This window comes from Notothenia rossii, assembly GCF_949606895.1.
Source record: "Notothenia rossii genome assembly, chromosome: 8".
Lineage (NCBI taxonomy): Eukaryota > Metazoa > Chordata > Actinopteri > Perciformes > Nototheniidae > Notothenia > Notothenia rossii.
In genome coordinates this window covers 52379079-52402201 of record NC_136906.1, presented here as the reverse complement: position 1 = coordinate 52402201, position 23123 = coordinate 52379079, and the positions used below count along the sequence as shown (strand labels likewise).

The following is a 23123-nucleotide window of genomic DNA, read 5'->3' as shown; positions in this document are numbered from 1 at the left end:
ATTTAACTGTTACAAAACGTAGTGCAACTGTAGAAGCTTGCTCTGTTGTCTCACTGAAAGAATAACTTTTACCACATTTTTTACAGACAATATTGAGAGATAAATAGTAGCAGTTCTCACTATGTGTTAAATATATTTGCCTTCAATACATTAAATTAGAAAGCTGACAAAATCATATTGCTTGTTAACATCTAAATGTAACTTTTTGCATGGAAAAACCCCTCAACTTCACTGATGTGTAGGTGATGTAGTATTGTTTAATGGAATGTACAGTATATCAGTGTATTAAAGTCAATACTTCATTTATTTAAACCAATATCTTTCTTGATTCTTTGTACAGTATGAAAAAATAGTATTTGTACCTGTGCTGAAGTTCACTGCTGTGAGGAGTCCAGTTCTGTCTCTCACTCTCTGTTCCAGCCTGTCTGCATCACCTGGACACCTTAAACAAACAGATATATATGTAAAGTACCATGTGTACAAACAATATAACTTATTCTCTTCTGTTGAACATGTTGGATTGTGTATTGCGAATGTCAGGGTCCTTTTTATTTTACTGTAACTTTGGAAGTTGTGTTACCAATGCTTACTGTTTATTTGATATCAATTTGGTAATACAATAAATAAAAACAAACCCAAGGTTTGGATTTGTTCTTCAGATATGACTGACGTTAACGCAGGGCCGGCCCTAGACTTTTGGGGGCCCTAAGCAAGATTTTGTTTGGGGGCCCCCCTCACTCTAGCGCGTTCTCACTACACACAACACGGAACCAACTTTTGTCTTATGATGTTAGTATGAGCACACATAGTGTACAAATAAGCATGTAAACACTAAAGTGGGACCTGAGAAGAGCAGCACAGTCTTTAAATTGACTACAAATAACTACCTAGGCTATAACTAATGACTATATAAACTCAGTGAACAGAAATATAGAAACTCCTCAGTCCTCATTTACATATGTTTTGTTGTTGTGGCTCTGAGTCTGTACTCCAGCACATTAGATTTGAAATGAAACAAGGACTATGAGGTTAAAGTGCATACTGTGACCAAGTATTAAATATGACTACTTTGTTGAAGTGTATGTTAATTTGTCCAATATTACATTTGATCCCCCATTTTAGGGGATCAAAAGTACTCTGACAAATGAACATAAACTTGAATAAAGTAGTCATATCAGATAGCACTGATGAACTGACAGTACAGAATAAAAAGACTGACAAAGTGACCATCACTGTTCAAAGATAGATATTTTTAATAAAAAACACTCAACACTAAATAGAATATATAAATAGATCCAAAAATACCTTTAAAGGATTAAATAATATGTGCAAAACAAACTGCTTAACAATGAAATGAAATGTAAAAAAACAAATGCAAATACAAATGTTCCTCTCGTACGTACAGTCAGAATTGTTCTCTTCTTGCTTTCCTGGAGGCAAAGTCATTGATGACCTGATCATAGGAGATCTGGCTGCCAATCTGGTGGTTTATGCTGATTATTGCCATTCCACTCAGGCGATCCTGGGCCATGGAGGACCTCAAGTATGTTTTTATCAGTTTGAGCTTCGAGAAGCATCTCTCTGCGGACGCCACTGTCACTGGAAGGGTACAGGCTATTCTCAGCGCTATCCAAAGATTTGGATAGATCTCACACAGCTTGTTTTCATTTAAGAAGGTGAGCATCTCCAATGTGGTCATATCTTCTTTGGGAAGCTCTGGAAGGCTTTGCATCTCCATGGCTAGCTCTCTCCAGTCAACGTCTGCCTCTTCGCCACAGGTCAATCTTTTTCCCAGCAGGGCACATTGGTCTGTAAGTGACTCATCATCCAGATTATGGAAGTTGTGAAGCACTCCAAACTTGTCTCTTACTTCCCCCAGGGACTTGAATCTGTCCTCCAAAGACTGGATGCCACAGTCCACCACAACATTAAAGAATCCTGTTTCCAGTCTCGTCATGGCATCAGCCACTGCCTCGTCAGCTGCCTCGTAGGCAAAATGCCTCTTTTTGCTCCGCAGCCTCTTTTCTTTCAGCACTGCCTCAACATTCATATTTCCAGAGCTCTTTTGCTGTGGCCTGAGCATCTGTGAACCCAGTGGCCCTGTAGGTTACCAGCGATGCTTTGGTTTTGTCTAAGAGACTGACCGCAACATCCAGCTGCATGTTGACAGACTGAAGGAGCTTGCTAACTGTATTGATCTTTGACAGAATATCATACCAGACAACAGTGCAGATTTGGAATCTAAATGATCCAATTTCTTCTGCCAGGGATTGGGCCTCAATTCTGACCATGAGATCATTTGCGTTTTCCCTCACCTCTAGCAAAGCCTCCCTGACCTTATCCGTTTGGTAGCGCAACGGCTCGATGCTATTCACTCTGCTCTCCCACCGCGTCTCACTCCAGGACTTGAGAGTGATGTCCACATGTTTTTTCAGGATGGTCCACCTCTGGGGAGAACCTGAAAACAAGGTGTACAGCTTCTGAACATTACCAAAGAAGCAAGTAGCATCTATTGATCCTTTGGCTGAATCCGCCACCATCAAATTCAGTGTGTGGGCTGCACAAGGAACATACAGAGCTCGAGGATTCTTCTCCAACAGCCTGGCCTGCACCCCTTTATTTCTGCCCTTCATGTTTGCACCATTGTCATAGGATTGTCCTCTGCAGTCCTCAAAGGGGATCTTCAGCTCCTCCAGCCTGTTCAAAATGAGTGTAGACAAACCAAGCCCTGTGGATGCAGGGGCTATGATGAACCCCAGAAAGTGCTCCCTGATCTCAGTCCTTTTCTTCACACTCACTGTTCGAATCACAACAGTCATCTGCTCCTGGTGGCTGACGTCTGGGGTGCAATCCAAAATGATGGCAAAATACTTGGACTCTTTGATTTCAGCCACCATTGCTGCAAGTATTGTGTCACTGATACAGGACATGAGTTCATTTTGGATTGTTTTACCCAAGTATGTAGTGCAATTTCCTCCACTGTCAATGTGTCTGATGTGTTCTTTCAGAACAGGGTCAAACTTGGCAATTAGCTCAACTTCTTTGAGGAAATTCCCGTTGTTGTGGTACTGCAGGGTGTCAACAGTCCCTCTAAGTCCCAGGTTCCTCTCTGCTAGAGATTGGATGATGGAAACCAACCGAATGAGCACCTCTCTCCACCTCTTCTTCTCTGCCTCCAGGAGGTACAACTCTGTTTTGTCTATTGTCTTCCCTTTTCTAAGACGGAGCTCTAGTTCCTTCCAAGTCAACACACTTTTCACATGATCTGGGCTGTTGTCGTGTAGCTTCAGTAATGCGCCAATATTCACCCAGTCCTGTTGTCCCTCTGTTATGAGCTTTAATGATTTCTTGGAAAACAACTTGCAGCAAAAGCAGTAGACTGAATCATTGTTCTTGGAGTATATTAACCAGCTTCGCTTAACTTTCTCACCATTTACAAGTGTTCTAAACATGTAATGATAATGAAAGCTTCTGTTGTTTGGTGTTTTCGGGAATACAAAATCTCTGTCCACCTGTACTGGCCCCCTAATCACCAGATCTGTACGTACGTGATCGTTAAGTACTGATGGCCACCCAGTTGGATCCATTGGTGAACCAGAGAGAAAAGGAGTAGAAGTTACAGAGGTAGGTGTAGTAGGCGTAATGGTACTGCTCTCAACTTCAATGGGTACAGAAATGCCTATAGGGAAATTAATTTTAAAAAATAAGTTTTTGTTACTTGACATGTTTACAAGTTGATGTTCCTGGCAATGAACAACACAGTTGAATGATTGAACACAATAGTAATAACAATATTCATAATAATAATAATAATAATAATAATACCATGATTGATTGGACATATAGTGCTTTGCTTTTCTTGACAAACAAAGTTAAGGTCTCTTTGATGTAGGCCTAAACTTACCATCATTGTCAGAGGTGGTTTCTTCAGTGATGGAAGTTAATGGAACTGCTATGGAATAAAGAAGTATATCATTGTTTAATATATGACTATAGGACTGTCTCTAGATCAGCTGTCTTTTCACCACTATGGCGCTGCTTTTGAGATAGCTCCAAAGTGCTGATCCAGAATCAGTCCTTAAAAACAGGTATCATCAAACTCCTGCCCCATGCATGACAGATATTTATTATAAGCAATGAACAGCGAGCTTGCTCAATAGAACTTCGACAAATGGCAATTGTAGCTAGCTCTATGGGCTTAATCTATACACTTAACACATCATTTACCAGCATTGTCTGAGGCGGTTTCTTGGATGACATCGGAGTCACTGGTGCCAACAGCTGACCTTGTGGTTTCACATTCACCAACAGCAGCGGTGGAGGTTGATTGACCTGCTATGGAATAAAGAAATATATGATTCGTAATGTAATGACTTAATATTCCAAATTCAGAAAGCTCTCACTTTGGGCCCATTTGAACTCACCAACAGTGTCCTCAGTGGACGTTGTGGTGTGTGCTGGCACCTGCTGTGGGCTTCCAAAGTACTTCAGAAGTGCTCCTGAGGAGAGTATGTTACAGAGTTAAGCTTTATGGAAACAGACTTGAAATGGAACATCAAATGGAACATACTAGCTTTATATAGCTAATTCAATATTCAGCCAATGAATACTTGCATTTACATGAACTTAGAACCCACACAATGATGTTTGGATAGTTCGATAGATAGATAGATAGATAGATAGATAGATAGATAGATAGATAGATAGTACTTTATTAATCCTAGGGGAAATTGGTTTACTTGGTCAAAATATGAAACAAGCACATATACCTAGCTAACATTAGCTACGAGTGTGACTTGCTGCCTGAGCTAAACTTTTCTAAAGTAAATTAATCAGTAACGTTAATAGCATCGCATTATTCTACAGAAAGGCTGAGATAATAATGATAACTTGGCTAGTTAGCTAGCTGTAACGTTAGCTAGAAAGTAAGTAGTAGTAGTAAGTAAGTTAGAATACTCCCAAATCCAAGTTATCCAACTATTGTTAGTGGGACACAGGACAGGAGACAGAGCCATAATATGAAGTTACATACCTTTATTGTCTTGCCTTTTTTCTTCATTAAGTTTTCTATTTTTTCGTTTTTGATCACCAGAGGCGTATGTCCTTTTTTTGCCAGACATCATGCAAACTGAAGGCACCACAGTTGAGCGCTCAGCTTTGCCTGCCTGCTCGCTCAAGTTGTCACAGCGTTACAAATGTGCCACAAAACCAACCAATCGGAGAACTCGAGAAGGTCAATTCTGATTGGCTGGTCGTCTCCAATCATATCTTCTATCTGAGATAGATGAGAGTAACACCTACGCCACGACGATTGTTTTTGTACTCCAAATATTAAGCAAAATATGTCACATTATATAATGACTGTTACAGAGTCATCATTTTGAGAAAAAGGCCTTCAAAGTTTCCTCTTCTCTGGATCGATCTGATTGATTAGCGGAGCAAATTATCAAAATAGTACGGAGGGAAGATATTTTCGTTTGGATTACTGGTCTGGGGGAAGCCCGCGAGTGTGTGTGTGTGTGTGTGTGTGTGTGTGTGTGTGTGTGTGTGTGTGTGTGTGTGTGTGTGTGTGTGTGTGTGTGTGTGTGTGTGTATTTTTGCATTTGTGTGTATTGTGGGAAAACACTCGAGAAACACCGGCTGTTGTTATGCCTGCTGTGACGTCAAGTTACTCCGTTCTCCGCTTTTAATTATGCCGTTACAAGCTTCAAAGTTGTATTTATCATCTGAATTTGCTGAAACAAGTTTAATATTCTGAAAGCCAATACTTTGTTTATTTGAAATCAGATGAAAACAAACTGTAACGGACCCTGCCGTGTTATCTATGATTACTATACACCTTACATTCATCATTTCAGCGGAGGGAGGGGAAGCGGCGCTGCGGAACAGCAGAGTGGCGAGTGAGAGCTGTCATCCTCCCTTTACAAGCTTCAAATGCCTGTAGCTAATGAGATTGAATCAGTGTTCGAATTACCCATTTGCTTTCGGGGGAGCCCTATTTATTTATTTGATTGCTAATCATATAGGCAGACCTGAAAGATCTATATGTTTCCTGCATTAGGTCAACATTGATCGCCAATAGCTTGTTTGGTAGGACATCTTTTTTTCTCCTCTCCGAAATCTCGATCGCTTTTTCGTTTGCCTGGCCCTTATGGTGATTATAAATCTTTTTCCGCAGGTTATTCTTTTAATCACTGCTGACTTTTCCCTGAATCCTTTCTTGTGAAAGGTGCACTCCGGTGGATTTTTCTGCGAGCGGCAGAGAGATCAATATACTTTTTGCCTCTTTGCAAATCTCATATCCACATTCATCAGAAAAGATGGAGTGAGTGGAATGAAAAGCCATGGATAGCTTTCATTCCACTCACTCCATCTTTTCTGTGTCCAGTTAAAAGGCAGGTCATGGGCATCGTCAGGTTTGCTAGTGCAGGTGGCGCCGGCGGCTGTGGCCGTTGTTGAAGCCTCTTCAGGCTCCGCATCGGCAAGCCTCTCCCTCGGTGTGGAGCTGTCAAACGCGACCCTAACGCCGCTTACAGCCTGCTAGCTAAAAGTTGTTCCGTTCACGTTGTCATTTTTAGAATCCTTCGCTTCTTTGCTTGTGAATCCAAAAGCTGCGAGGCTTGTCTGATTTCGTTTCGCCATATTTTTTATGAACATTTCAAATACGCCGCCGGCATCGCCGCCGTAACCATAGCAACGTAAGTAACGTAAAGAATGCAGCGCCGCCACGTACAGATGGCAACACCCAGAAATATTCACAAATATAAAACAAATATTCAGAAACTGTAATGAACAATGACTATTATTTATTTCAAGAACTTTTATTTACAGAAACTCAACATTTCTAATCTGTGTGACACAAATATGCAGCTCCCCCTATTTATCTCAAAGTCGGCCTTCAGGGGAGCTCCCTCCCTCTTCGGGGGAGCCAAGCTCCCCCTTGGCTCCCCCCCATTTCGAACACTGGATTGAATATAACAATCAAAAATAACAAAATATACACAGCTAGATCAGATCGCGTTTTAGATGCGACTTTAGAGTAGAGCAACGGTGTACTGAGATAAACAAAAAAAAAACATTTAAAAATTTTTTTTTTTTTTGCTAGGGGGCCCCTCAGTGGCTGCGGGGCCCTAAGCGGCCGCTTATGTCGCTTAATGGGTTGGGCCGGCCCTGCTTAACGAGTAAGCTCAATAATGAACTCCAGCTCAACCAACCATATTGTAATATCTAAGTAATCATCTTGAAATATGACATTAATAATTGTAATATACACACATCTGTGAGGTTGATTTCACATACACTACTTCGACGTTAGCTAAATAGAAAATAGCATGGATAATTTACAAAGGCTTTAAAAACACAGCAGGAGCCCAAGACAATTATAAAAAGTGTCATTATTTCAGTGCAGTTCAATTGGTTTTATTTTCATAAACGGTTATCAACCGTTAGTGCCAAAGCAGTAGGCTATAATATATTAATTACTGCTGTAGACTAAAACCACTGCTTGTTTAGCTAGCATAAACTCAACAAAGCTAGCGTTAGCTGGCTAACTGACGTTATTTTGCGGCTAAACTGCACGATATAAAACGGTGGTTTTCAAAGCGGATTTAATCCTCAATCACAATAATAATATTCAAAGTAATACTGGGCAAGTAATGGGCAAAACTTACCGTAGATTGACGCGCCATGTCAGCGGACTGGTAGCGACACGAACCGTTAGCCCCGCAGTCAAGCCTCGTCGTTCTGATAACTCCGCCCCTTCGCTCCAACCCCTCTCCCTCCCCCCACATCTACAGGTGAAAATTGCTTTTGCGACACATTTATCGCAAGAAGTGTAGCAAAAGTCAAGACCGCAGATTTGTCGATTTATACTGCCACAGAGCAGATTCGTCAAGTTGTAATGACTGATTTGAGAGGTTGTAATAACCAAGTTGCAGTTGTAATGGAAAATATATTTAAAAAATATGTATTTTTCTGCAAGTGAATATTTCATCACTAAGTTCATTTTTTTTCTACAAGCTACAAAACTTTTTTTTTTCTTCTGTGACTTCAAATTTGGTTCACAGTTACGTGGATATTTTATACAAGTGTACATTTGGTTCACAGTTACGTGGATATCTTATACAAGTGTAAATGTATGCACACAAGCTCAGATTTTTTTCTGCAAGTGCTCACATGAGGTTTTACACGCTCTCGCATTTTGCACCATATCTACTTTCATAAAGCGGCACAGCATCGTTTACAATTTGCGATTGATTTTTCAAGTTGTCTGTCTTTCTTGAAAAAGCCGAAGTGTTGCCAAACGTTTGATTTGTAGGTATTTTTCGGTGCGCTGTGTTTCTCTTTCTCTTCGACTTCCGTGTGTGTTAATAACTGAGACTCCCGGCCTCCGTAGTGCGAAGCAAAGATCAAAGATCGTCTCTGCTGAGTGCTGACAGGATGAGGGGATATTATATGAATGAATCGTTTTTTTACCGATGCAAAGACGCTACAATTGATGCATCGCGAGTTCAACCCAAACTGTAGCCGATGTGCACTCTTTCAACCGGTGCACTCGCATCTTGAACGTTTATGCCGGTGCACCGATGCAAATCGGTGAATCTTAACATCCCTATAGTGTGAGTGTTTGTGTGAGTGTGTGTTTGGATGTGTGTCTGTTTGTATGTACGTGTGTGTTTGTGTGTGTCTTTGTTTGTGTGTGACAGTGTGCAAGTGTCTGTACATCCTCACTGGCTTTGAAGACTCTGTAGGTCATAGCATGCTCTAATGGGGCTTTCACACCAACGCGGTTCCAGGGCCGGTTCGGAGCTAGAGCCTGAAAAGCACAGTTTTTTCCTGTTCACACCGCAGCGGAGCCGCTTCTAAGCTCTGGAATCTGGTTCGTTTCAAGCACCAAATATTGGTCGGTCTAGAAGCAAGAACCGCATACATCACGCTTTCGTCGAAGGGGGGGGGCGAGATTAACCTGCACTAACAGTTAAAGACGAGTACGGCAAATAAAAGTTGTAACAAGCAGTAGCGCTGAGCAAAGTGACTAGAAGGCAACCACACACTTGTATAAAAAAAACACTTTATAAAGTCAGGCAACACTAGCCAGGCTTCCCGTGTGACTCTGTTTATTTGTGCCTTACTTTGATCGCTGTTATTGATCATTGTGGAGAGCAGGCAGACGTTTTGTTTTGTATTATAGCAGCTATCGGATGGAATCAATACATGGGCTGCACTGGTTGTCATGTCCGACTATCACAAGTAGAATCATAATGAAAAATACGCCGGTAAAATGTGCATGTAGGAAACGGCTTAGGCCACAATAGGATAGCAACAACAAGCAGTCAAGATAGTCAGTTTAGCTTCGGTTGCTATGCTAACATCACCCATTTTATACCAGAGAAACTTTTATAACAGCGTTGTGATGCCATACAGCTTCAATTCAGACTGACACACATTCCCTTATGGGGAATTGGGGATATGTATCAGCTGCTTGTGTGACAGTCAGACAGTGAATACTTTAGAGCGGCCGCGGCCGTCTGAGCTAATCCGGAGGTAACGGGAGAATAAACTCCTGTGGAAGAGCAGCACTGCAGCGGTCGGTAAATGCCGCTGAAACACATAAATAAACAATGAACCACGGCACTACAAAAGTATAAGGTTGGAGAAGTCGTTGTTTAATTTAATCTGGCTTCGTATGATTAAAAGCAACACGACCATCGACGACCCGACGCAGTCCCCCATTGTTGTTGTTGTAGTAGTGAGTGCCGTAACGCCGTTGGGGAAAAAATCAGCGACGAAAACGGTGACGTCATGACGCAGCAGCGGCAGCACCAGTCGGGCTCTGGGCGGTGTGAACAAAACGGGGGCTGAAAAGAAAAAACGGTTCCGAACCAGAATAGCTCTAGCACGGAGCTAGAACGGAAACCACGTTGGTGTGAAAGCCCCATAAGTGAATCAGTCCAGTCCAGAGCGGTCAGAGGTTCAGGTAGTCCAGACACACTCTGCACTTCACAGACAGAAATCATCTTCCAAAGACATTCTTTACCTACTCACAACACAAGTCTCCACACTGTGCCATGAAGTCCAGTGATAAGAAAACTGAACTTTGCAGTGGTTACAAATAACTCTGGTTCTATCAACCAGGGCTGCCAACCCTCACGCATTGAGCGTGAGAGTCACGCAATTAACCCATATCTCACGCACTCACGCCACACATGCCTTTCCTCACGCTAAGTTTTCGTCCAAAATGAATGCAAATAAATATAAAAAGAAAGTGAAGGAACAGAAAACCGAGCGGTCTACGAAATGAGACGGTCTTCTGGCTTAGTTCAGTAAAGTTGGAACGATATTGGGAGATTCAGATTTCACGGATCAATAACTCATGAACAAAACGTTATTCAGACACAAATGACGTCTCCTAAGTAACGTGGTAAGGTTTACAACGAACTACAATCACATTTTAATTTTAAAAAAGCCAATATGTGCCGTCCTCCGAGCTGGACACATTACATTGGTCTCTATCCGCAGCCGGAGTGGAAACGAGTGCTCAGGGACCGTCTGCAAAGTGCAACTCCGAAAAAAGGGAATACAATAATATTCAATCACTATTATACAGCTTATTACTACCAAACTCACTACTACACACATCAATAGTCTCCTCTTTGTCATACTACAGCAAGGAGTTTGGAAGAATATGCTTTTGAATAATTATGGGGAATATTTATAATGTAAAATCTTCAATAAATATGGCATCATTACATTACATTTAGCTGACGCTTTTATCCAAAGCGACTTACAGTAAGTACATTCGACCAGGAAGATACAAACTTGAAGAAAAAAGAATCATATAAGTACATCAGGTTTCATAGAGCCAAACATTTCAAGTGCTACTCAACTGGCTTTAGATAAGCCAGTCCTTTATTAGTATATAAGTGCTTTGTTAGTAATTCTATCGCTCGAAGTGGAGTCGAAAGAGATGCGTTTTCCGTCTGCGCCGGAAGATGTGCAAGCTTTCTGCTTTCCTGATTTCAATGGGGAGCTCATTCCACCATTTTGGAGCCAGGATAGCAAACCCACGTGTTTTTGCTGATGGGAACTTGGGTCCCCCTCGCAGTGCGGGAGCAGCGAGCTGTTTGGCTGATGCAGAGTGAAGTGCACTCGCTGGGGTGTACAGTTTAACCATGTCCTGGATGTAGGAAGGGCCAGATCCATTCGCAGCATGGTATGTAAGTACCATTGTTTTGAAGTGGATTCTAGCAGTTACTGGAAGCCAGTGAAGTGAGCGGAGGAGCGGGGTCTTGTGGGAACATTTTGGAAGGTTGAAGACCAGACGAGCCGCTGCATTCTGGATGAGCTGCAGAGGTCGGATGGCACATGCAGGTAGACCAGCCAGGAGGGAGTTGCAGTAGTCTAGGCGTGAGATGACGAGAGCCTGGACCAGAACCTGCGTTGCTTTCTGGGTCAGTTGGGGACGTGTCCTCCTGGTGTTGTAAAGTGTGTATCTGCAGCAGCGGGTTGTAGCAGCGATGTTTGCAGTGAAGGACAGTTTGTTATCTAGGACCTTTTTTTTACCAAGGCACCCCTGAAAATATTTCTCGACCCCAAGGCACCCCAACTTTTTGTAGATTTAAAAACCACTTCAGAGCTTAATCTAAAAACCATAAATACACCATAAATTGGTTTTCAAATGTGTATTTAATTGAATAGAACATTTTATAGAACAAATAATGTATTCACACATAATAATAAGAACCAGACTAAAAATGTCAACACCATTTCTATGACGAATTCAATATTATAAACAGGCCTACTAAGTAGGCTCTTTTTGTTTTGGCTGAAAATAGTAGGCCTACCTGTGTAAAAACACAAATACATATCAATACAGTTATTATTTTACATTTGGATTTCAAAAGAGGCAGGCCTATGATCACATAGATTAAATAATAACTTAATAAAATTGGAGGGATGAAACATGCCCTCTGACCTGACTGTGGTCATGTGACTCATCAACCACATCCCAAATATGAAACATTCTGCATTTCGCTATCCAGATAATACTGATTGACAAAATCATAAATCATACATTTATAAGAAAGGCACACAAATTAACATCCAAACATAAACATTTCTCAGACCGTTATACGGTGCTAGTGCGACACTTGTGCCTGCTTTTGTGAGCAGAGTCTCTTGATGCGTGGGGGGATTGTGGACAGCGCAACGCGGAGGTCCTGCTCCACTGACAGCCGGGTCCGGGTCTTGTTTTTGACATATGCGAGTGAGGAAAACGCCAGCTCGCACAAGTAGGAGGTTGGAAACTGTAAAAGCACCTTGGTGGCACTCTGAGAGGGATGGATACTCGTGTCCCACAAGCAGCCAAAATATATCCAGACGTAATTCCCCGTGCTTCAGTTTCAGGGAGCGGTCCATAGATAGCTCTGCGAGTTCATCCTGAGCTCTGCTGTTTAAACTTGTGGCTGATATTAATGACAGAGGATTAAACGGATCCCGGAGCCAATCGAAGTCTTCATTCATAGGAGGGAAATATGACTCAAACCTCTCCTCCAGCACTCTCAGGTGAGCAGCTACAACTTGTAGAAAAAATGCTGTCTTGTGCGCTGGGTCACTGGATGTCAGCGGAAACATTTCAATGTTTTTCTTGGCGACTTTATTTTGCCACAGTCTTAACTTGGATCGGAAACCATTGAGTTTGTCTGTGGCTGTCAGGATATTCTCATTCTTCCCTTGCATTCTGATGTTGAGGTCATTGAGGTGGCTAAAAATATCTGCCAGATATGCAAGCTTAACCCACCACGATTCATCATCCATGTGTTCTTTGTAGGGTAAGTCGTGCTCATTTGCAAATGCAACAAGTTCGTCGCGGAGCTCGTAGACACGGGACAGCACCTTGCCCCGTGACAGCCAGCGGACCTCCGTGTGCAGTAAAAGGCTATGGTGCTCAGCCCCCATCTCATTGCACAATGTGCTGAACAACCGCGACTTCAGCGGACGGGACTTGATGTAGTTCACTATTTTCACAGCTTGTTCTAATACTGCAGTGAGGTCTGGTGGCATAGCTTTGGCGACAAGGGCTTCTCGGTGTAACATGCAGTGGGTTATCTGTACATCGGGATTTACCTGTCTCACTTTATTTACAAAGCCTTTCACCCTCCCCGTCATTGAAGCAGCCCCGTCGGTGCAAATGCTGTTGCACATCCCCCAGTTTAGACCCTGTTCTGTCAGGTAATCAGCTGTGGTCTTGTAAATTTCCTCTCCGGTTGCATGTGTGTGTAACTCTTTGCAAAAAAAGAAGTTCTCCTCAATGGATTCTCCTTCAACATATCTCACGTTGGCAATGAGTTGACAGTGGCCACTTATGTCTGTTGAATCATCAACTTGCAGAGCGAATTTGCCACTTCTCTGTATTTTTTCAGTTAGGACCGTTTCTATGTCTACTGACATGTCATCGATGCGACGTTTGATTGTATTGTTGGATAATGGAATTTTATCGATTTCTTTAGTAGCATCTGGCCCTATCATTACCCTGACAATTTCCTTACATGCCGGTAGAATGAGGTTTTCCGCGATAGTGTGGGCCTTTTTTGCCTTGGCGATTAACTCAGCAACCAAATAGCTGGCCTCTTGTGCTTTGTCAGAGACACGTAGAGACGAAAGCATACGTTGACTCTGCTTCTCATTTTGTGATTTCAGTCTCTGGAAATACTCAATGTCCTTGGAATTATAAGAAGGATGTTTTGTGCTAAAGTGTCTTGCTAGTTTACTTGGCACCATTCCTTCGTTGGATAATTTTTCTCTGCAGATTAGGCATTCTGGCGTCGGGCAGTCAGCATCCCGTCCAGGAGAAACCATACCGAAGGTAGCTTTCGCTGTACTCTCTGCTTTTAGACTTCTTTTGCACTGCTGTTCCATCATGTTCTGTCATCCCTACCTGTGTTGTTGAGGGCTGGGGTGCTTCTTTATTTATTGTCAATACGTAACGATCCATCTTGAAATTATTTGGCGCGAGGATAAAAAGCTGCTCCGCACACCGTAAACAATGACGGCTGACGTAAATCATGAGAATTTAAGCAGTTTAATATTTCTAAATCTGAGCAATATAAGTTTTATTAGCTTATGAACTCCATTGTACATGTAATAAAATAAAGTGTATATGAAGTGAAGTTTATTAAGTGAGAAAAAAATGTGGAACATAAAAATACGTTTTTTTGCGGCACACTTGGACAGTGCTCGCGGCACCCCAGTGTGCCGCGGCACACCGGTTGGGAACCACTGATCTAGGGTCACACCCAGGTTCCTTGCAGTCTGAGTCGGGGAAACAACAGAGGTGCCAATGTTGATTGTTAGGTCAAGAGTGGGACAATCTTTTCCCGGAAGGAAAAGCAGTTCAGTCTTGTCAAGGTTGAGCTTGAGGTGATGAGCAGACATCCACTGAGAGATGTCAGCTAGACAAGCAGTGATGCGTGCGACGACCTGGTTCTCTGAGCGGGGAAAGGAAAGAATTAGTTGGGTGTCATCAGCGTAGCATCATCTTCAATAACTTTACTATTATACAGTATATTTATTTTCTACCAAACTCACTATTTGCATTGTTGTTGTTAGCATCTGGTTAGCTAGCTGCGCTAACAGATATTAGAAGCTGTTTCTAAAACAAGGAGAGGGAGAGCTCTGTCCTGTCAGAATGAGAGAGATAACTACAGCTCAGTGAGGTAAGGGACTGAGTGTTTAGATAGCGTTAACTTAAGTCTAGTTATCTCTGTGGGTCTCAAACGTTTTGGTCACCATTTATGAGAATAAATGAAAAACAGTTATGAAATATTATATGACAGTAAAACAAGAATACAGTTTAAAAGGTGAGTGATTTGTAAAATATCCATAAAGAAAAAGAAAATCTGTTTACAGTTCTGTTTCATATGGATGTTGAGAGATGTATATCCATAGATCTCTTAATGTTGCTTTCAAAATGCACCAGATTTGATGCATTTAACTAAAAAATCTTCCCGGGGGAGGAGGTGAGGACCCCCCCACACACACACTTATAAAATAGCACTTTACCTCTGCTTACACCTGCCATTTTATATGCTGTGAGCTGATTATCGAGCCTTCATTGTAAGAGTCGTGGGTACACCGTGTATGTGCGTATTCCACTGTAGCGACCGGTTCATTAATGGGAAACCCTAGTTTGTAAATGTTCAATACGTTTGTAAAACTGTACACATGAACGTTTCTTTTTTCGGTTCACCAAAAAAAAAATCCAAGCTGAACTCAAATGTTGGCAGCCCTGTATCAACTCTGACATCTGAAGAGATGTAAAATGTCCATGTCAGAGTTCGGTACCTTTCTCCATGTTTCTGTCCCCGCCACTTCGTTTCTGTTTTGGTTCATGTGAGCGCTGCAGCAGTCTTAGACCCGCCCCAAATGCTCTCATTGGTTAAAACGCATGATACGCCCATTCTAAGCCAATACTGCTTTCATCGCGCCCCTCCTGGGACCCATGGTTTGTCTGTATGTGTATTCAGAGCCAGTGAGCAACGGACTTTCAAAATAATAATAATAATTTAAAAAACTGTTGGTGTTAATAACACGTTAAGTTGCCCAGCCCTAAATTTGTTTATTTGTATTCTTTGGGATGGCGAGAAACAGCATTTAGATATCCCTGTATGTATCACACACGGAGGAATTGACAATTAAGTTGACTTTGACTTTGATTATGGCTACACAGTTTATTATTGAAAATTCAAACTATTTTTGATTACCATAAACTCTTTGAGGGACATGCACGTTACATAGTTTGGACTTCATCTTAATACACACCAAATGTAAAGACTTGGGCAAAGACTTGACTGTCAGCAGATTATTGTTGTATTTATTTTGCAAATACTAGAAGTCCTTCAAGGTGAGATAATTCAAAAACCACACTTTGCGTTTAACAATCTTAGAAACCAAGTTATAACGAAAACGTACATACTAAAACTATTAATAGAACACTTATATATTCATAGAACACTAAGATTAATAATAGAAACGATTAACGGCCCTATACATGAACTTTAAATGTGTCTTTTACCGTAAAATAGGCAACCTTTCCTTGTTGTGAGGAGATGTCAAACAGGTGTGACAGATTATTCAAGATATAGGTTGGCCAAGATTAGAGTTTTTGCAGTTGTTACAGTAAAGTTAAATCTTATGCTACGTTCAGATCGGACGCTATGTGATGTTTGGGGGCGGCGCGATTACATGTAAAGTCAATGCAGAGACGCGATCAGAGGCGAATTTGCTCCGACGGCGCGTATGAAGCGGTGGACGCGGCGCGAATCACGCGATTGAAGGGGGCCGCGTCAAACGCGAGAGTTCAATTTTTTCAACTCGGCCGTCAAATTCACATGACGCGTTCTCGCGGAAGCCAATCAGCGTTGGGATTCCCTCTGACGTCCCTCTGATGTCCCTCTGACGTCTTGCTGTTGATCAGTTGTAAGATGGAAGAGAAAATAGTTTTTCCTGCTGTCTCTGCTGCTGTCCCTGCTGCTGTCCCCAATGATGCCCCTGCAGGAGCTAGTGGTGTAGGCAGAGCACCAAGGGGTATGTAAATGACAGTTTTGATTGTGTTTTATTGTATTGGTGTAATGCTGTACCTTCACTAAAAAATGCTAAAAGTACACCCTGTAGCGAGTAAAACTCTAAAACAGAAAATACCTCCCCAAAACGCCTCGTTGGTGAAACGTCATCATGACGTCATCATCCATTTGATTCTTCTGTGTACGTGCTTACAAAAGCACGTACCCGGAACTAAATGGGCCAATCCGTGGAGCCGTTACGTTACGTCCGCTGAGCCGTTACGTTAAGCCCCCGCTGATTGGTCCAAATTGACCAATCCACACACACTCAGTGCAGGCAGCCCTGCTGATTTCTGCTCCATGTTGCAGGCTGATAAAAGACAGTTGGGATCGCGCAAAATTCTCTCTGCAGACCCATTCTCACAGCGTTTATCAATCTATAAACCTTTTTCTTACTCAATATCAAGCCACACTTATTGTTTTTATTTCGGCTGTGACTTTGTGTGTGTTCAGGTTGAGTTTGGCTGTGTTTGGCTATGTATCGCTAAACAAGGAAATCACGGAGGGGCGGGGGGGGGAGGGAGGAGCTGCAGTGAGCCGTTTAGTGGAGAAAGTGAATACTGCTGAATACACATACTTTACAGAGATGCTGTATGCGAAACCAATGTGAGTTTGGAAAATTGCACAGTATTTTTCTATTTAAGTATACCTCAACAATGGAATTATGATCAGTGGAAATGGCCATGACATGTGACCTTTAAAGTAAAATGCTTCAATCTGGTGCACTTTAAGCAGAATTACTACTAGATCTAGGGCAGTGGTCACCAACCTTTTTAAGCCCAAGATCACCGACCTCGGCCTAGGTGAAAGGCGAGATCTACCTATTGCAGAATTGAGTGAAAAAGACGACCCAGACAATGCTTCCAATTTGAGGCCTTTTATATAGGCTAATTGCATCTGAATGACTGTTACAATGAAGGCTCCATAATCAGCTCACGGCATATAGGCAAGGGTAAAGTGCTATTGGGGGGCGGACCTCACCTCACCTCCTCAAGGGGGGTCCGGGGGGATGCTCCCCCGGGAAGATTTGTTTTTAAATATTGAAGTTGAAAGCATCAACCTGGTGCACTTTGAGAGCAACATGAAGAGATCTATGGATTCATCTCTCAGCACCCATATGAGACCGAACTGTAAACAGATTTTTTTTTTCTTTATGGATATTTTACAAATCACATTAAACTGTATTCTTGTTTTTAATCTTTTTAATAATTTGTGACAAAACTGTTCTAAACACTCAGAGTCCTTTAGCTCACCTGAGCCCCTCAGTCTGACAGGAGAGGACTCTCCTCCAGCTTGTTGTGGAAACAGCTATTTATGTCCGTTAGTGCAGCTAGCTAACCAGATGCTAACATCACGGTCCCCGCTAGCACCGGTCCCTCTCTCCCTCACTCCCTCTCTCCTTCACTCCCTCTCTATCACACTAAATGCGCTATCGCAACACACACACAGAGCCAAGCTTGAATGACACAAGCACACGTGTATTTCCATACAACTCTCTGATTGGTCTGGTGTGTTGCCTCTGTTGCGTTCACTGAACATGGGAAATTACAGTCCTGCCGTCGTCTCTTGTGTCATGACGAGGTTCACGTAAAGCACGGTTAATGTATTATATTATTGAGGTGTCTCATATATACGTCAATCAAGTGGCACCTGCTAACGGGGTGGTGGATGATAGGTTTACATCTAAAAACGTATTTTTCAAACATTATTTTAATTGTATTTTTCTTTCTTTTGTTACTTTTTTTTGAACGGTCCGCGATCTACCCGCACCACTGGTGGATCGCCTGGTTGGCGACCACTGAACTAGGGGGTACAACTCTAAACACCCATATGAAAAAGATTGGTTTACATTTTATTAATCAAATAAGTATGTGAACATAACCAATAACCTACCATAGCCAATAACAAATAAATGTAACTGATTTTATTTTTGTTGTTCATTGATATCTTATTTGACCTATTAACATGTATTTATTCGTGCATTTTTTTTTAAATCTCTCCAGTTTAAAACAATATTTTTGGTTTACTGTCCTATAGTATACATTGAAATGATTTCAAACCTGTTTTATCCCAATAATTATAAAGGAGTGCCTTGGAAATATTTGTTTCCATAAATTGTGACCAAACCGTTTGAGATCCAATGAGATAACTTAGACTAAAGTGAACTATCTAAACACTCAGAGTCCTTTACCTCACTGAGCTGTAGTTATCAGCCTCTCAGTCTGACTGGAGAGGACTCTCCCTCCACATTATTGTAGAAACGTCTTCTTCTAATATCCGTTTGAGCAGCTCGCACCAGATTCTAATAACAACAGCGCCGGTACCGGTGCACCCTCCCTCTCTCCCTCATTCGCTCCCAAACTCACTCGCACTTTGGCTGTGAGCTGCGGGCGCCAGTTAAGCCAACATCCCCCATTTTCATCACTTACAGCGCCCATCGTACAGGGCAAATGAAAAGTGTAACCGGGGTCAAAAAAGGGTTTTACATTTACTTAATTATGAATGTTGTTACATCAAGGCCGAAAATTTGGATGAGCACCAACGGTCAAAAATGTTTTTCTACCAGCGCAGTGCCTCCCCAGATCTGGCGCCCTAGGCGAACATCTATAACGCCAGTGCTACGGGCCGGCCCTGCATATAACAAAACCCGAGAGTGGAGAAGAGGTGCGACAATATTACAATCATTTATTTATATTTAAACAAATAAACGAAGACAGCAATAGGTCCCCCGAGGCTGGCATGAAGAGAGTGCCAAGAGGAATGAGGGCAACAGAGGTGCCGATGTTGATTATTAGGTCAAGAGTGGGACAATCTTTTCCCGGAAGGAAAAGCAGTTCCGTCTTGTCAAGGTTGAGCTTGAGGTGGTGAGCAGACATCCACTGAGAGATGTCAACTAGACAACCAGAGATGCGTGCGACGACCTGGGTCTCTGAGCGGGGAAAGGACAGAATTAATTGGGTGTCGTCAGCTAGCAGTGGTATGAAAAACCATGCGGGCTAATGACTGATCCGAGCGAGTTTGTGTACAAGGAGAAGAGGAGGGGACCAAGAACAGAGCCCTGAGGGACCCCTGTAGTTAATTGACAAGGGTCGGACTCGGACCCTCTCCAAGTTACCCTGTAGGTATGGTCTTTGAGGTATAAAGTGAGGAGGGAAAGTGCAGTGCCTGAAACTCCAAGTTTTTGGAGAGTGCAATGGAGGATCTAATGGTGCACCGTGTCGAATGCAGCAGACACGTCCAGAAGGATGATGACAGAGGAGAGAGATGCTGCTTTAGCAGTGTGCAGTTCCTCAGAGAAAGCAAGGAGAGCAGTTTCTGTGGAGTGACCTGCCTTGAAACAAGACTGGTGCGGATCCAGAAGGTTGTTCTGATGGAGATAACAGGAGAGTTGTTTAAAGACAGCGCGTTCAAGTGTTTTAGACAGGAACGGGAGGAGAGAGGCAGGCCTGTAGTTTATAATATCAGACGGGTTGAGAGTGGGTTTCTTTAGGAGAGGGTTTACTCTTGCCTCCTTGAGGCTGTTTGGAAAGTGACCAGAAGTGTTGATGAAATGGGTGAGAAACGGTAGAATTTCAGGAGCGATAGTCTGAAGGAGGTTTGAGGGGATAGGGTCCAGAGGACAGGTGGTAGGACGGGCAGAGGTAATGAGGGTAAGAACCTCACTTGGAGAGAAAGGGGAGAAGGAGGTCAGTGTGTGGGTGAAAGGAGGGTCTGGTGACCCAGCGGTGAGTAAAGGTGAGTCAGAAAAAGAAGAGTGAATATCAACAACCTTTTTTTCAAAGTAGTTAACAAAGTCGCTTGACAGAAGGGAGGAGGGGGAAGGGGCTTTGGGGGGGTCCAAGAGGGTGGAGAAGATGGAAAATAGTTTTTTGGGATTGAAATAGGAAGATTGGATCTTATCTTGAAAAAAAGTGCTTTTTGCCTGAGAGATAGAAGCAGAGATAGAGGAGAGGAGAGCCTAATAGGGTAGGAGGTCGTCATGGTGTTTGGATTTCCACCGTTTCTGCTCTGCTGCCCGAAGGATGGTTCTATTAGCACGCAGTGCGTCATTTAGCCAGGGAGCAGGAGGGGACTGACGAGCCGGCCGAGATGTGAGAGGACACAGAGAGTCCAGAGAGGATGAGAGAGTAGAGAGGAGAGTTTCTGCAGCAGAGTTTGGAGGCAGGAGTTGGAACGAATCAGAGGAAGGGAGGGCGCACCGATGAGGCAAAGGTAGAGGGGGAGAGGCAACGGAGGTTACGGCGGACAGGTGCAGAGTTAGAAGAGATTAGTTTGTTATGTTTGGAAAGGGGTAGAGAGAATGAAATTAAGAAGTGATCGGATGTGTGGAGCGGGTTTACAGAGAGGTTAGAAGTAGAGCAGTTCCTTGAGAATATGAGATCAAGGACATTGCCAGCGTTATGAGTTGGTGGGGATGGAGACAGTGAGAAAGCAAAGGTGGTTAAAAGAGATGTTAGTTAGTCTATCTTCCCTGTCTGGAGGTTGAAGTCTCAGAGAAGTACAGCGGGAGGGCCAGTTTCAGGGATGTGTGAGAGGAGATTATCTAATTCCTCCAAAAAGTCCCCCAAAGCGCCTGGTGGACGGTAGAGAACAACAATGGTTAATTGTACAGGATGGGTTACTTTGACGGCATGGAATTCAAAGGTGGAAGGAGCAAAGTTAGGTAGCTTGAAGAGGGAAAAGCTCCAGTTTTGAGAGAGCAGGAGACCAGTGCCACCTCCTCTGCCAGTGGGCCTGGGTGTGTGGGTGAAGGAATATGCTTTGGAGAGAGCTGCTGGAGTGGATGTGTTGGATGGTGTAATCCACGTCTCAGTGAGAGCAAGGAAATCCAGAGACTGCAGGGAAGCGTAGCCAGAGATGAAGTCAGCCTTAGGAACAGCTGACTGGCAGTTCCACAGGCCACCTGCAACTAGCTGTTGGATCTCAGTGGAGCATGTGGGATAGGCGAGAGCAGGCCGGTTATATCGATTAGGAGATACACGGGGCCAGTGATAATTACGAGAAGACACATGAACAGGAATGGAGAAAATACACATGATTATAGCATGAGGGGCTAAAAAAACAAATAAAATAAAATACTAGAGATACTTAGCTCAATCAAAGTAGGATTTGCCTCCTCTTTGCCTCCCTTGTGACTCCCGCAGGACTCTAATGTCTTTGTCAGTCTTCGTCTGAAGATGAAGCTCCAGGAAAGAGCTATCTAAAATGGACACCTGATTGCTGAGTTCTCACAGCTGTGGGGCCACGCCCCTCTAATTAGTTAACTCTCTTCAGCTGATGGGCGACAGCAGAGTCTTCCTGCCTATTGTAATGCAGCGTTGAGACAAGTGACCCACTGAGACCTGTGTAACAGGTTCTGTTGAGCAGATCTGAGATTTAAAATCTCACAAAAGCACAGTTTCAGCTACAATAACTACAGCACAATTATACAGAGTAGAATAAATGAAACAGAGAAGTCTATTTAAACAAGAATATAACTTACAGTGATTGCTGAGTCAATAGGTAGTTTCCTCACCAGGTCTAGATGCACACTGTTTCCAAGGCACACCTTATGACAAATGGTTATTATTATTATTAGGGCCTGAGCTCGACAGAGTTAACGTTTTGAAACCTTTCTGAACCTTTGAAAAGCAGCTTTATCATATTCTATAAAGTCGCAGTCGAGTTTGTAACTGCCTTGTGTTTTTTTTTTGGGCCCATAGATTCCAATGATGACGGGGGTCTTCATGGACTCATCGCCTAATGATGACTACAGCACGGACCACTCTCTGTTCACTTCTTCTTCCAGCGTCCACGCTGCCTCCATGGCAGCTCAAAGCCAGCCTGAGGAACCCCCCCAGTCCATGTCCAGGGACGCCATTTGGCTCTGGATAGCCATCACTGCCACCATTGGGAACATTGTAGTCCTGGGTGTAGTGTACGCGTTCACATTCTGAAATGAGTACTGTGCAGTATGTTAGAAATTAAAATCAATGTTTTTATGGCATAATTTAATGTAAACATACCATCAGCTTAAATGCTATTTTATTCTGAAAAACCATAAATTCTCACGTACAATCTCCGATATCAAGCTTTTATTCTGAAAATCCTTCATCTCGGGTTAGCATTTAGCATGTGGCTAATAGTCCTTTCCCAATAGAGATGAATTTAGAAGTGAAATGGCATGGAGTGATGCACACCGAAACCTACTGATTTTACACTACATCTATAGACGTCGAGATATTATTATTGCTGAATATTAAATATAGGTACAGTTTATTTTAATAAGTTTTGTTTACAGACGTGGGTAGTATGGAGCTATTTCAGGGTCATAAGTTTTGATCATTCAAAAAAATACAATTGATTTGAAAGTCCAAGTTTTCATCCTGAACTTTGAAAAATACAATGTTGTATTCAAAAAAAAAAAAGTATTTGAAATAATTGTTCAGGTTGAATAATATTTTGATTCAGTTCAGCAATTTTTTTTAATAAAATATTTATTTTCATATTTCACTTTTATACATA

The 23123-nt window shown here is 42.5% G+C and overlaps 1 protein-coding gene and 1 long non-coding RNA gene across 2 annotated transcripts in view; one reads left to right on the top strand and one right to left on the bottom strand.

The window, feature by feature from the left end:
- LOC307016876 (uncharacterized protein C14orf132-like) overlaps positions 1-22555 on the top strand; it is a gene marked incomplete at both ends in the record, with an annotated part of 61906 nt that extends 39351 nt beyond the window's left edge. Inside the window, one exon of the mRNA XM_079646235.1 lies at positions 22322-22555. Within this exon, the coding sequence (XP_079502361.1) occupies positions 22322-22555 (234 nt within the window). The remainder of the gene's footprint in view (positions 1-22321) is intronic.
- On the bottom strand, positions 4179-4696 carry LOC307017262. The gene is made up of 2 exons (XR_013802100.1): positions 4425-4696; positions 4179-4335 (listed from the first exon to the last, which is right to left on the bottom strand). It is a non-coding gene; the product is annotated as an uncharacterized lncRNA (long non-coding RNA).
- Positions 22556-23123: the final 568 nt, after the last annotated feature.